At 44.5% G+C, this 15,637-nt stretch overlaps 2 protein-coding genes across 2 annotated transcripts; both read left to right on the forward strand.

Annotated features, from left to right (window-relative positions):
- The first annotated feature begins 6,795 nt into the window (after positions 1-6,795).
- Positions 6,796-7,976, forward strand: LOC6595168 (pupal cuticle protein Edg-78E). The gene is made up of 3 exons (XM_002020387.2): positions 6,796-7,007; positions 7,078-7,328; positions 7,404-7,976. The coding sequence occupies exons 1-3, from the start codon at positions 6,996-6,998 to the stop codon at positions 7,873-7,875; spliced, it is 735 nt and encodes a 244-aa protein (XP_002020423.2). The 5' UTR covers positions 6,796-6,995; the 3' UTR covers positions 7,876-7,976.
- A 3,263-nt stretch (positions 7,977-11,239) lies between these two features.
- On the forward strand, positions 11,240-15,524 carry LOC6595167 (structural maintenance of chromosomes protein 5). Its single transcript, XM_002020386.2, has 15 exons — positions 11,240-11,313; positions 11,411-11,783; positions 11,854-12,032; positions 12,090-12,336; positions 12,418-12,516; positions 12,580-12,969; positions 13,025-13,233; positions 13,306-13,469; positions 13,538-13,870; positions 13,931-14,148; positions 14,213-14,437; positions 14,496-14,720; positions 14,784-14,941; positions 14,998-15,115; positions 15,352-15,524. The coding sequence occupies exons 1-15, from the start codon at positions 11,240-11,242 to the stop codon at positions 15,454-15,456; spliced, it is 3,117 nt and encodes a 1,038-aa protein (XP_002020422.1). The 3' UTR covers positions 15,457-15,524.
- The last annotated feature ends 113 nt before the right edge of the window (positions 15,525-15,637 follow it).

The following is a 15,637-nucleotide window of genomic DNA, read 5'->3' on the forward strand; positions in this document are numbered from 1 at the left end:
GCTTTGTTGTGGTTAATTGTCGGTGTTGCATCCACGGGGCGTGAGGCGTTAGGCGTGAGATTAACGACCCACCGCCGGACCAGGCCAAACACAATGCTGCACCAAAGTGCTTCCAGTGCCAGTGCCACTCCAGCTACTGGTTCAAATCCGCTAACGAAGTAAGCCTCGAACGCCGACTAAACGCTGGGAGAATGGAGTTGGTAATATGAAATATCACTGACCTGAAATGGGGTTATGGATTGAAAAATATTCGAAAGATGAGGCAGAGATATGGTAGTAAACTTTCAATTTACCAATGGACGTATTAAACACTAGTTATGGAAGAGATTTGTACTGCAAATATACAAATTTAAATGAAATTAAATAGAAAATCGAATGGAGTCAAATCTGCTAATGGTTTGACTCTGAATTCTTCAATCAGATTCCATTCAAGACATCTAATACCCATCCAAAATAAAGTGGTTTCGATTCGAGTCAAATACTTGTAACGTACAGATTTGAAAGATGGGATTCATTACCTTCAAATAGTACACTCCGTTTGAAAGAACATGTTCTTCCAATAGTTTTTGTACTTTAGGCTCTGTAGTATCTTACAGAACCATTTCCTATGAAATGTTTTTCATATTTTTGTACTCTCCTGGCTACTCGCATTGGGTATCGATATCCCAGCATCTTGAGGATTCGTCCGAGCCAATTAACTCGACTCCAATGATGTGCGAAATCGCGCAATGCAGAAGCCGCCGCTCGAAAACGTATCGGGGCCCCTACAAAGGACCTCCGATCATCTGTGGATTCTGCAAAGATCTTACGCATCTCTTTGGTCTCTGCTCGAGACCCGGAATAATTGAAACCAATTAGTTGGGAAAAACCTTTTAATTGTGTTTTCAATACCTGGGCGCAAGTAAATATTTTCATAGGCCGGCCAGCAAACAATGAGGCTGCTGCGGACACGCCGATCAGCAGCAGGAGCAGGAGACGGGCAAACAAAAAATGTGAGAACATGGCAATGACCAAAATAATCCTCCTGCTCGGCCAAAAAGAAAGAGATATTGTAATGCGTTTTACAAGCGAAAACGGTGAAAAGAAATTGCCAAATAATTGCCAGGAAAAAAGCAGGAGAAAGAGAATCAAGACAAAAAATCAACCGCAGCCATTGTCCGAGGAAGAGAAAGAAAATGCAGCGAGTCTTGAGCTCCGAGTCCTGGTCGTAGTCCTGGTCCTGGTCCTCTGCCAACTGTCGATGGCTGTCAAAACTCGTGTGGGCCCGACTTCTGTTCTCCAAACTGTTGCCAAATATTGCACAGAGCCCAGGAAATATTAACGGAGTCCTCATTTCTTGTTGATTTATTTACTTTTTGATTCTCAGTGTCTTGGCAGCAGTTAATTGGCCCGTTGTTGTGTCAGTCAGGCTCAAGATCAGCGCCAGAGTAAACAAATTTACACTGCATTATCCTGCATGTGGCAGGGGCAGGGCAGGATTTTCCAACTGCAAGATTGCGACAGTTTGATGCAATCAGGAAATGATTACCTACAGTTCCTGGGGCGGGGAATACGCTATGGGAATGGAAATGGAAGCCAAACCCGAATTCTCTCAGTCTTTTATTGTGCGCTAAGCCTGCAAACAACAAATAACAAATGCCAGATTCCATTGCCATAATTAGCCAACTATTTTCGGTTTCAAAATACTCCGGTTAATTCTACTCTAAACGTACTCAATGAGCTGATCCGCTCTACATGCTGCTTTAAATTTGTGATTGGCATATCATTACCGCATGCCGGATTCGAGCCACGAATCGCGTGGGTCTGCACTGAGAGAAATCGTGCTTTGAACGAGCAATTAGTATACGGATGGGTACCCTCTGATCTACGACTTTCTCTCAGTGCACAACTTTTGGACCGCAACAAAAAAACAGTGGCAACAGCGGCAGCAGTGGCAACAAACGGTAGGCTAATTAAGCACTTTGAGCCGCCGCCGCCGCCGCCGCCACCGTAGACGTGGCCAACATCTAATCACCTGTGAAAAAGGAGGCGAGGCGAACGAGAGGCCGTCGCAGAAAAACACTTGAGGTTCTCGAGTCGAGTAGAGGTCGCTCGGTCGGTCTCTGTTGAGGTCTAAATATCGAATCGATTACGAGTGAGCACGTCAAGTGGACCCGTACTTTTTTGTAGGAATGTTTTCGGTGGATAATAAGTTACTGCCGTGTCATGAGAGCGGAACTCCAGTCTTCGGTCTTCGGTCTTCAGTCATTCGGTGGGATATCTATCTGTTTGTTTGTTGTCTGCGTTGTCTGCTGTGTTTATACAATACATCAATTTTTATGAGCTGTCAGATTCTTGCACTTTGACGTTTGACATTGTTCGGGGGGCCCGGTGTCCGGTTACACCGCACAGCGGCCTACAATGGTGTACAATTATCTGGGGGCTCAATGCCCATTTGCTGGCGATTGTTGCCCGATTCTGATTTGTCGCCGCTGCCACTGCAATTAATCGTTCACTTGTTTGCATGTCACTCTCTCGGACAAAATCCGCTGGAGCTGGAGCTGGTGCTGGAACTGGCACTGAAACTGGAGCTGAAACTGTAGCTGATGGCTGATGATGTCTGAGCTGACATTGAAAATGCGATTATACATGGAAATCATAAATTTGTTAATAGCATTTTGTCAGCTCGCTTGGGTAATTAATGTGTAATGTGCGTTAAGTTCATGAATCATTTTTCGCCAATGAATAGATGGCGACATCTATGGCTTGACCTTCTCTTTTGATGAAGTCACGTAGTAGATGTGAGGCCTTTACCTCAAGCTTTGGGTAAGTTTTATCCTCTGTTGAGAGGCTATACAGATTCCTTCCCCGGACGCTCAGCCCGATTTCCCCGCTACAATCCCATGTAGAGCCATATCAGAGCCGAGTTCATTGAGCCGAGCGGCGCCGGACAAGGTCAGTCTTTTGGGGGGGCTGTGGAACAACTTTCGAAAACTGCAACTCAGTTGTGGCATGCCACAGTCCAAGGACAAGGGCAGGAAGATGCATAATTGAACGAGGAACAAAGCCAGCAAAAAGCTTCATCAAATCCAGAACGAAGCCTCTAATGAGTCAGTTCCCCGAAACAGTTTTCCTTCGCCACTGCAATCACCATTACCACGTCACGATTTGACGTCATTCTCCAACTGATTTGCATGATCGGAGCTCGGTGATCGGAGATCGGATCGGAGCCAGTGGAGCCAACGCCCCAGGTCCCCGAATGCGGAAGTCTGCGCTGCAGCAGTGCGAAAACCGCTACGCATGCGCCTGGAAACCCGTTGGGGCACCCGTCGATTGCCCCACCTCAACACACGCACCTACTCCGGTTCCCAGCCCCCCATTGACCTTGATATTGCGGCAGGCTGCAGTGCGGCGGTGCGTGTGGGGGAAACTGGTCCAGCACTGGACCGGTGGCACTATAAACCACGTTAGTTATGCGGCAATTAAACGGTTGCGCTGCCATGACGTTGACAAGTGCGGGCAAGGCTAAGCCGAGAGTCAAACGGAAAGTGAGACCGGAGAGCGGGGACCGGAGACCGGAGAGCCTTCTCCTGCGAAATTTCAAGCAGATGCGCAATTAGCGGGCACTTACTCGTACATGAAATGGGAACAACCTTCTCGGATTTCACTTTCATTCTGGAATTTTGGTGTTCCGTGATTCTGGGATGTGTAAAAGAGAATGAGAATCGTCTGTCTGACTTTTGACGAATTCTCGCTGACAGGGAGGAGTGTGTGGCAGGGTCAGCTCTATGAGTCAGCTATCAAATCACCATCTCGCCGGGAACCAACCTTCTCCCCACCCCAGAATGGGATTATCTATGGATCTTCCGAATGGATCGTATTTCTCAACAAGTTTAGCGAGTTTCGGTTTTGACTCCAGCCAGGATGAGGACGACGACGATGATGATGGAACTGACTGGGGAACCGATAAGCATTTAGCATTAAATTTTCGTTAACCTTCCGCCTGGAGTTTTGACTCGCTCGCTCGATTTCAGAAAACGCTCGACTGCATCTTGAATTACAAATAATCGCAATTGTCTGTCTGTCCATTCCGTGCTTTGTTCGGTGGTAGGTCTCTGACTCTGACTCTCTCTCTCTCTCTCTCTCTGTATGGCAGCTGAAATAATTGAGAGACAACGCGGAATTAAAGGCGAATCCAGATATGGGAAATGTTCTGCTTTGCATCCCATTCCCCCACCCCTACCCCTAGCCCTACCCCGCTCCGGCTCCGGCAGGGCGCAACCCTCATTATCATCTGAGCGATTGTGATTAACTCGGCGAAAGTGAAAGCCTGACAAATAGAACTATGAATAGAGATCTATGTATCTCTCACTCCCTTCCTCTCCCATGCTCTATATGTACATATATCTGCCTCTTGCGCACAATCAAAATAAAACTGCAGAATCAACCTCCCTCCCTCCCCTGCTGCCTGAACCCACCGCCCTTCCAGTGTATCCTTGGGTGGCAGTATCGTCGCATCAGGCAAACGCCTCGAAATCGAAATCAAAATCAAAAAGGCAGCCAGCAGCAGCCGAGAAATGTTAAAAGGAGGATGAAAACACTAATGTACAGTGAACACTGGATAGAGTGGATGGGTTCTTGTAATACCAGCTGGAAAATATTACTATTGGCTCAAATCTTGTAGAGCTTTAGACAGGGTCTAAGTTCTAGTTGGTTGCTACTCTGTTCCGATACTCCGGTACAGTGGAAACCCTTGCTTCCCCCTCGAGTGTGTCCACTGTGGTTCCATAGTGGCCTGGCAGTTGAAACCCTCCCTTTCGCACCCTCAAGCTAATCCAAAAAATGCTCTCGGCCTCACCTTGGGCTTACTTCCACTTCTCCTTGCTTCCCCCTACCCTTACCCTTGTCGAACCAATTCCCTCCTCCTCCCAGCACCGTCATTCGCTGCTCTTGTTGTTGTTTGTCAACTGATTTAATTTCCTCCTTCTTCTCCGAGTACTCCGCCCAGGCGTTCATTATTCTTCTTTTCCTCCACCTCCTGCTAGTCGAAAGGTATATGGAATAAAAGGTGTGGCTGTCTGAGGGAGAGAGCGAACTGCATAGCTGCTACGAGCGAGCATAACCGAGCGCCCTACCTTTCCGTTGACATATCATGGGCCTCTTTCTTCTGTGCTTCTCCCTCCTCCTGCTCTCCGCACACTTCCCTTCCCGCTGTGAGAGGGCGTTTACTGTTTTTGGTCACACAAACAAAACCAGCCATGATGACGGTGATTACCATTATGAAGATGATGATGATGATAGGATGGCGGACTTGCAAAAGGGCAAATAACGGTGTAAATGAAAATGTTTCTACTTGAGACCGCGCGCTCTCTCTCTCTCTCGCTCTTTTCCGACCACATGCGGCTGCTTTGTGCCACACAAATGATTCCGAGCGTGTCCCTGCGAGTGTGTGTGTGGAAATTGCTCATTAAAATATTGAAAACCGATTTGCATAGACTTAACTGTTCCCATTCTAGCCCATATCTGAGGTTGTGGCCATACCTCTAAAACCCCTCTTGCACGTGGCACTCGGCACTTGGCCCTCTCTTGGGGGGATTATGCAATGTAGTCCAGTGGGTCTAGTCCACCAAGAGACTAGACTAGACTAGTATACATACATCCCATATGCCATCCATGCCACAATTTCCCTTGGCCAAACTCTTTCCTGACCTACTGTATGCCATCATAAATTATGATCAAAAATTATGCAAAATGTTCTCAAACAATTGTTTGATTGGATGTGGGCGGGACGCATGTGGGTGGCCATAAACAAGGCCCGGACAATGCCTGCAATCGGACAAACACAAACACAAACACAAGCACAAACACCATAAATAATTGAAGCCAGTCTCTCGGCGAGAGTCAACAAGTCAAAGACATTGCAGCAACCCTGGCTTGCAGTGGTTCTGATTGTTGCCAGGTGGTTATGGCCACGCCACAAAGTCCAGCGATCTAGATATAAATCATTACGAGCTTGTATGCAGAAAATGCAAAAAAAGAAACATTGGGAAAGAGGGCTGGCTCCATCATCCATCAACAAATCGAACAGTTTTCGAGAGGTATCCTCCATTCGCACAATGATCCCCCAGAGAGGATCTTAGATGTTTGATTGTTCCACCACAGGTTTGGCTTGAAGTGGAACAAGTTTGTTGGCCAAATTAAACGATTGCCCTGAAAATTACATCATGCACCCGCGGCAGCCGCAGCGGCAGCGGCAGCGTCAGCAGAGAGCAGAACCAATTGATAATTCGCTGTTTTCCCTGGCAGCTCCAGTGGCTCTCAGATGGGATGGGAAAACTCTGAAGCTGAAGTGTTTAAATAATTAAAAAATAGTTTTGTCTTGGGCTGTGACTGGAGCTGCAACTGGAGCTGGACCTGGGCTTGGGCTTGGTATAGAAAGCAAAAGTAGACGCTCGAAGCGAAAGAGTACGAAACTGGTAAAACGACTCGGCAGCAACGATAACCACGAGCCACACACACATACCACCATACGGACGGTACCAATACCAGCCTCAAAGTTGACTTATTGGAGCACTTAGCTCGATTCTTGTTATTGTTACTGTTACTGTTAACACTCGTAATACCAACACAATTACAGAGGTAACAGCAACAGCAGCAGCAGCAGGGGCTTGGGGCTTGGGGCTTGGGGACAGGGGATCGGGGCTTGGAGTGCCTAGGCGGAGTCGGCGGCAGCAGTCAGTCCAAGGTTTCTGCTGCCCCGAACCGCTGATCGGACTATAAAAAGCTTGGGCGGCGCCGTTGCGGAAGGCAGTTTATTGAATAAATCGGTTGTCGTCGGTCCAAGTCCAGTCCCCCACATCCGAGTCCAAAATCCCCTCCTTGCTAACGGACAGCACAGTGTAAAGGCGCGAGTGATACCCCCATTCTCCAACCATTCTGAGAGAAAGAGAGATCTAGAGTGCAGTTTACGCCGTAGCTTATCAAGGATAGAGATCCCCAAAAGAAAATTTAACAAAATGTTCCGCTTTGTGAGTTTTGCTTGATTTAATTGGACTTGATTTGAGAGTGTGTGTGATGCTTATGAGAAATATTTGACAGCTCGCCCTGACCACCCTGGTGGCCCTGGCTGCCAGCCAGAACAACTACCACCAGGACCCCAAGACGGCGGCCATCATCAGTGAGCAGAGGTACCTGTCCGGCGACGGGAAATTCGGGGCCGCCTACGAGCAGGAGGATGGCATCAACTTCAAGGAGGAAACCGATTCCGATGGCACCCGCCATGGCAGCTACAGCTACGTGGATCCCTCCGGACAGCGTCGCACCATCTCCTACACGGCAGGCAAGAATGGGTAAGACTGGGCTCATGTTTATTCTCTCCGGGATTCAGACGATCAATCTCGATCTCCCCCTCTCTACCGCAACAGCTTCCAGGCCTCCGGCGACCATCTGCCGCAGGCGCCGCCCGCACCACCGCAGCCCGTGCCCACCGCCGGTTACCAGCCACAGCCGCAGTACCAGCCCCAGCAGCAGCAGCAGCAGTACCAGGCACCCGCCCCCCAGCACCAGCCGTCCTTCCGCAGCAACGACTACGATGACGGGTCGTACGATCCCCGCTATAACGATCCCAGCTTCGGCCAGAACCAGCAGACTTATCATCAGCCGGCTCCTCAGCCGCAGTACCGCCCCGCCCCGCAGCCCGCCTACAATCCGGCCCCACAGCAGACGTACCACCAGCCTGCCCCACAGCCGCAGTACCACCAGCCGCAGCAGCAGCCCCAGCAGCAGCCGGCGTATTACACCACGACCACGCCCAACCCCCATCGATTCTCGCCGCCCGGCAAGCTCTCCCTCAACCGCACGCCCGACGGCTTCACCTACTCCTTCAACAAGGTCTAAGGGATCTTATATGGAGACATAGAGATAGTTCTAGATGTTGCATCTTCTTCATTACTCTTTACTCTCTCCTCCCCCCTAACGCCCCAACGCCCCAACGCCCTAAAGCCTTCTTCTGTCACCCCGTTCTTATTCTTGACTTCATCAAAACTCTTGTGTGATATGTTTAAGAGCAAATTGTAAACTATGTATCGTACATCGTACATCGCATCGTACTTCCTATATGCGTATGAGCCGCTCTTCGTTTATTTGTAACTTATAATCCTCCTCAGATCCGACTCCCAGCTCTTATGCTATCATTTCTTACTCTAATCGAAGCTGTCTGTCTAAATGTAGAGCGAAGCAAATAAACTTGTTGCGGTTCGCAGATGTTGAATCGAAATCCAAATCAAAATCAAAATCAAAAATTAAATATTCTGGGCCTTGGGACCTCTGAGCAATTTTTATAGAGAACATAGATATTGTAGATCTGTAAGCGCAATATACATATGATACTGAAATTGATTGAATCTTAATCCTGTTCGTTTCTTAAGTCTTTTGTTCAATTATTTTTAGCAGATTTATCTAAGCACCTCCGGCAGAGAACGCCCACTCCCCAGAGCCCAGAGCCCAGATACTCGTACTCGTACTCGTACTTGTACCACCCCCATGTACCCCCATCGACGACTGCATTACACAACCAACTTTCGAGCATGCAAAACGAGTTCCAGTCCCAATCCCAGTTTCGGTCTCGGTTTCTATTACGATTCTATGCCAGCAGCAGCCAACACAACAAGGAAAGGCTTTTGGAAACTGGTTTTTGCCCATTTGACAGTAATCTTGGCCAATTGTGCAAAATTCCAATAGAAAATGAAATCAACTTGGCGGCTGCCCCCTGTCCCCACACCCCCATGCTGATCCGGAAAACTATGCACAGTCGGGGAGAAGTTAATGAATGACTAATTCTAGTTCGACTTGTCGGGGCAAAGTGTTCGATTTAGCATGGCCTAATCACACCCACGAGCCCCACCGATAGAGGGTAGTACTGGAGCCATACTTCCCCTCGAACATTGCAGCATAAACATACTTTCCACATCCATTGTTAGGCATTCTTTTGCACCACTACAAGTATTAGCTCCACTAGCAACAGCAGCAGCTTTCAAGGTCAGTTTTGTTGTGGACTGGTGTCCGGCTCTCTGCTTCGATTGGATTGGCTTTTGCTTCTGGCCTGTGCCTCGGTCTGGCTCTGGCTCTGGCTGGCTTCTGTTGAAATTGTTCAGTCAATTAAGAAAATCAATTTGGTTTTGTTTCTTATTGTATTTTATGGATTTTATTTGTTGTTGTTTTGCTAGTACTTTTTTGCACCCACTTTTGTGGCAATCGCAATCGCGTGGACTACGACTCGGATTCGCTTACTCAATGGCGGATTTTCGTTCGGCTTTTGCGAAAGAGGTAAAAGTCAAGAATGTGCTGGCCATCGCCATCGAATGGCTATGGTATCGGAACAAATCGGAACAGGTGCTTGCAAGGTGTGCTGTCGAGGGTACGGGCCTTTTATGGCTGTTTCTTTATGCACTCGTACTCGTAACTTCAATGAATTATTTAACTCTGAAAAATGGCAAATGTTGAAAGATGCTGGAGGTTACTGTTTTGATGATGTCTGTGGGTGTGAAGAGCTCAATTATTTGATCAATTAAGTGCAAAGTAATTAGCTTTTTAGTCGTCGATTGTAGCTTAATCTGATTTTTATATTCATTCAACATTCAGATTACGAATCATCCACACACCTCGGTTTACCTCGGTTAGATTTGTGTGGAAAGTGGATGGGTGTAAAGCTCACGGGCAAGCGTTTCTGACCCCTTCCGCCTGCTCATCCACATCCACTAATTCGGAGATCCGAGAAAATTAATAACGCAGAATCATAGAGGGAATCTGCATTTGATCAGATTATTATTATAGCCAGAAGTAACAAATGAAATTGTAGTGGGTACGCAATGCCCTCCACGCGCTTACTTCCCTCTCTTTCACACACTCTTCATCGTGCGCCGTCTGTCGGAGGGAATCGAGATTTGGTTGCTATGCTGTTATTTTTGAAAAAAGTTTTTGCAGAGGTCAGGGAAATTTGTCAAATATCAAACATATTAAAAAGTAAAATTTATAAATTTATAATTAATCATTCAATTTTATTTAGATTGTACATACATAATTTTAAAAATATTACGAAATAAATCTGAATGATATCTTAAGAGCGATATTCTACAAAATTACAGAATTACTGAGAGATTCAATTAAATAAATTATCTTTCATTTTGTACATATTCAGGCAGGCTCCGTTTTTCATTTACTTTTGCGGATTACGTTTTCAGCCAAAACGTTTCGTTTTCGTTTTAAGGTGTTCCATTTTTCACATATTTTTTTATCGATATGTTACATTTTGAAGTCCGAATTAAATTGGGCGGGAAACAGCTGTGCTCACCCAGATGTTCTGTTAAGCACATGTTACAAGCACAGTCTGAGCTGTTACATGCACATTTGTGCTGTTATACGCAAAAATTTATTAATTGCCAACGTTCCGATAACCAAATCGGAATGCGTCAGCTGCTTACACCAAAACGAAATTTGTTGTTGCTGTGGCCAATTTTTTCCGAGCCAAATTTTAGGTTGGGTTAAAATAAAATTATTTATAAAGAAAGCACAAGTTAAATTACCCTGATATAGGTATCAAGTTGATGTAAATGAATCAATAAGTCATCTATTTTTTTCCTTTTGCAATTAAGGTTCGTTTTGTTGTATAAAAAGCCGTTTCATTTCGTCAACGAAAATGTTTTCGTTTTGAAAACGAAGAAATCTTGCGGAATGGGAAAAAGAGAGCCCCAATTTATGTGATTTCAAAAGTAAATCGGAAAACTTTTGTGAATGTGAAAAACGGAGCCTGGCTGATTGTTAATTAGTTCAAGTTACAGCTGTATTAACACGGTTGTTAGAATACCCCAAACAATAGTTTGATTGTGGGGCAGATTTTCAAACATTCATAAAATCTAAAAACATCGATGTTAAAAAACCTTGTTTTAGCCAAAATACAATAAAAGCAAGGATTAAAAACTATCCAATCTTGTAGAAAATTTATTCATCAATGCGATAAAACTATGTGGGCATGGCTAAATGTTCTATATATCTAAAAATATTCCCCGGAATATCAAAAACGAGGATTATGTATAGTGGAACTTGAAGTAGTCAGTATATTAACGGTATATTTTTAAAATAAGACCGTATATTTCGGTGTATTTCTGAGCGTCTGGCGGTATATTTTAACGATAAATCCGCGGTCACACTGGATACGAATAAAATAAAATTTAAATTTAAAATACGATTTAAAATACGCCTAAAAATGGTGAAAGAAAAGCCATTAAGTCAAGAGCAATTGATGGGACGGATCAAATCCGTTTACGTGAAACATTTCGTGTAAGTATGTGGTCGCCAGAAATGTGACATACGCGTCCTCCCATGCATGCACACCGGCGGTCACGGCAGAGTTAATACAGTTTTTGTTGTTTGGTAGGTCCTACAAGGAGGTAACTTATTATCCCAGCAAATACCTGAATGTATTGACTGGGCCCAATGGAAGCGGAAAGTCGACAATAGTCGCTGCAATAATGATAGGCCTGGGCGGCGAGCCACAATTGCTCGACCGCTCCGCCAGCCTTAGCGACTACATACAAAGCGGCGAAACTGAGGCTACAATTGCTGTTACGATCTACGGTCGCTCAGAGCACACTACAGAGGCTTTTCGGCGCATAATATCTTCGGATGGAACGTCGAGTTTTTATGTCAAGAATATCAAGCAGACGAAGAAAAACTTCCAGAACATAGTCGCGTCCTATAACTTGCAAGTCGGCAATTTGTGCCAGTTCATGCCCCAGGACCGGGTTCAGGTAAGACCGGGCCGACATCTAATGCATGTAGTTTGAACATGTCTAATTCAATGTCTAATACTGTGATCAGGACTTTTCCAAGATGAATCCTCAGGAGCTGCTAATGAACACAATAGCTTCCATATGTGACGATGACCTGACCAATAATTTTACTCAGTTGAAAGCAATGCGTTCCAAGCAAGTCAATGCCCAATCTGATAGCGAAAAGCAGAAGAAAAGTTTGCAGAAGAAACAACACCGCTTGGAACAGTAAGCAAACGCCAATCCAATGGTTAAATAACTACAAATTCTAATACAACCTTCCAGGTTAAAAGCGTCTGTTGCTCAATTTCGAGAACGCGAGGAAACAAATCAAAAGGTGAACATATTTAAAATAAAAAAACTATGGCTCGAGGTCGAAAAGAGCGCAGAAAAGGCAGCTGAATATAGAGAACAACTGGCGACGGAAAAAAAGAATTTCAAGAAAATTGAAAACACCTTCAAAAAGCACAAGCAATCGCAGGAGCAGAGCGAAAAAAAAAGAACAGACCTGAGGAATGCTTGCTTGAACACGGTAATCCAGATCCCCTGACTATAGTCAAATTTAAAACTTATTTACATTAAGAAATGGATGAGTAATGAGTTTTATTTTCAGATTCGTACTTTGGGCCAGGCTGAGGTCGGGCATAATGTTATAAAGGGGCAACTGGAGAATGTGAAGCTGGAAATCATACACAATAGATCAGCATATGAGGTTGGTAACATTTTGTGTAATTTAAAAGGTTTTTTATTTCAAAAATTTGTACATTTTATAAAGACTGAAAAGCAAAGAGTAGCGCAGTCGGCAGCAGAAGCCGAAAAGGTGAAACAATTAATAGATGCTAGAAATCAGGAGCTGTCTGAATTGAACAAAAACAAGGCGAACATCATGTCCGAATTGGAAGGTCATCAAGAATCATTCAATAATATCAACAAACGGGTATTTGAGCAGTTCAGTAAGCGACAAAAGCTAGAGAACGCTCTAAATGATGAGAAGATTCCGGAAATGACTGCACTGAAAAATAAAATGGACAGACTGCAAAATGTAAAAACGCAAAAGATGCAGGAGCTCAGCCGAACACAGCCAAATTTGGCTGCTGCTATGGATTGGGTTGAGCAAAATAAGCACAGATATCGACTCCAAATCTATAATCCCATGATATTTGAGGTAATTGGAATGGTACACTAGTAGCATTGAGTTTTAACCACTCTCGTCGTTTCAGCTATCGATGGAAAGTGAAGACGCAGCGAAGTACTTGGAGAATGTGGTTAAACAGCGGGACCTCTTTGCGTTTGCTTGTGAGGACAAAACTGATATGTCCGATCTGATCAACGAACTGTGTGTAAGGCAGAAGCTGGGTGTGAATATTATATACTGCGCACCAGCCGATACATGCTCGTATAGTCCCACTGTGCCGAGAAGTGAACTGCGGTAAGCCTGCCCTGCCTTCTATTCCATTGTACACCGATCGATTGCAATACTCTTTCATTCGTTTATAAACAGACCATTGGGATTTAACGCGTATCTGGTCGATCTAGTCTCGGGACCAGCACCCATTCTGAACAAACTCTGTTCGACATACTCAATCCATAATATTCCCATCGGCTCAGACGCCGTGAGCAATCATACATCATCCATTCCAAAGGGAATTCGCGTATATTTTGGAGGTACGCCTGAAAGAAAGACAAACAATCGGGCACTCTAGTTTAACTAACTGAAATATTGTGCTTTCTAGGCAACAAGAAGTTCATAGTAACCACGTCCCGATACCGGCCTGACACCATACTTACGGAGAGCACGATTCGAGGAAAGAATCAGCTGATTGCTGTTGATTCCGAGCAGCTGGAGGCGCTTAAAAGACAGTATTCCGAAGTTGTCGGACAGCGCGACAGACTTCGAAATGCCATTACATTACTCGATGCAGAGTTTGAACGTTTGCAGGCCAACCGCAAAGAAGTGGCAGAAAAAAAACAAACTGTCGAACAAAAGTTATCGTATATTAATCAAGTTAAAGGTGAAATAGAGAAACTTTTGAAAAGGTTTGAAAGGCTTGAGGAGACTTCCAATTGTGAGTACTTACAGCTCTCTCCAAACCAATTCAGATTGCACTTAACATAAATATTTTTAGCATTGGATTCAATCAGAAAACAAGCTCATGACACTCTGCTCGTGAATATGAAAAAAATACGAGACGCTGAGGACAAACTAGTGAACAATTTGGAACAAATTGGAAGGTTAATGTGCGCAAAGAAATTGGCTAAAGAAATGGAACAGGTTTATCTGCGACAACAAGAAAGTCAAACCGATTCCCTGAAAGAGACAGAAGAAATGTTTAATTCAACAAAGGTACGTAGTGGAATAGTAGACAAACAGCTAACAGATCCGATACATTCAACAATTATACTATCAGAATAAAGTCAACCAACTGTCGGAGCTGTACGAAGGGCAGACGAGAGAGAGCGAAAAGAAAAAATACGAAATCAAGCTGCGCTGCAACGATGTGCTGCCCAGCGATGCGACATTCCCTTTTAAAGACGAATTGAAGAATATGGCGAGCATGGACATCAATCAAGTTCGCGAGGCAATAAACGACCACCAGGCCAGATTAGAGTGCATGCAAAACATAGATACAGACGTAAGTTGACTGTGCTCTGCGTGCAATTGGCTTCAGTATTAAATGGGATTGCTTTCAGGTAATCAAAGATTTCAATGAACTGCAAAATGATGCAAAGGCCCTTGAAGAACTGATTCTTGAGTCGCTAAACGCTGAGAAGACGCTGGAATCCGATATGTCTGCCTTATACGAAAGCTGGATACCTAAATTGCACGACCTAATAAGTACGATCAACAATAAGTTTGGCGAATTTATGGAATCTATCGACTACGTGGGAGAGATAAACCTGGCCAAATCCGATAAGGTGTTGCATTCGTTTTGTGTCTCTTACGTTCTCTTAAATCTAACAAATATTTTGTATTATTAGTTCGACTTCGACACATATGGCATCCAAATATTGGTCCAGTTTAGAAAAAATACTCCACTACAGACGTTGGATAAGTTCATTCAATCTGGCGGCGAGCGAGCAGTCTCCATAGCAGTGTACTCGCTAGCCTTGCAACACGTCACTCACGTGCCATTCAGGTAATTAATCGAAACCGAATGCGAAAATATCCAAAATACGTATTTACTCTTTTTAGGTGCGTCGATGAAATAAATCAAGGCATGGACGCTAAAAATGAACGTAATATTTTTAATCTACTTTTAAGGGAAGCCACCAAGCCTGGGTCGGCTCAATACCTTTTCGTTACCCCCAAGGTACGAGTATATACTTACAATGTTGATTACAAAATTTAGGTGTTGTCATCGCTCAGCTGTCTAGCACGAACATCCTTCTTGGCTCTTCCTTCTTTCAGTCTGGAATATACTGATTGTTTGATTTCAGCGAAAAGACCGAGCAATGCTTCCCTTTTCTTTGTTCGCGTTGACAAGCTATCTGTTCCTTCCACAGCCAAAGAGATTAATATATTCTATTTTTTCTTCTATACTTTCAGCTGCTGTACGATTTAGATTATAATGAAAAACTGTGCGTCGCTATTGTGTGCAATTCGCGATCAGTTTCGGAAAACCTGAAGTTTCCAATGATTGAAGGATTTTAATCAGTAGTGACATTGTTGAGTATTTTGTAATGAGCCAAAGAAGAATGGCAATAAACTTGAGCCTTGAAGACTAGCGTTTTGTAAGAAGCTGACTTAAATCCAAGCATTGATAAGTCACCTAAATTAATATTTTGTAAATGTATATATCCCTGCTGATGCATTCAAATTATACGTTTATCAG

This window comes from Drosophila persimilis, unplaced genomic scaffold (assembly GCF_003286085.1).
Source record: "Drosophila persimilis strain 14011-0111.01,24,50 unplaced genomic scaffold, DperRS2 tig00000000-arrow-pilon, whole genome shotgun sequence".
Classification (NCBI taxonomy): Eukaryota; Metazoa; Arthropoda; class Insecta; order Diptera; family Drosophilidae; genus Drosophila; species Drosophila persimilis.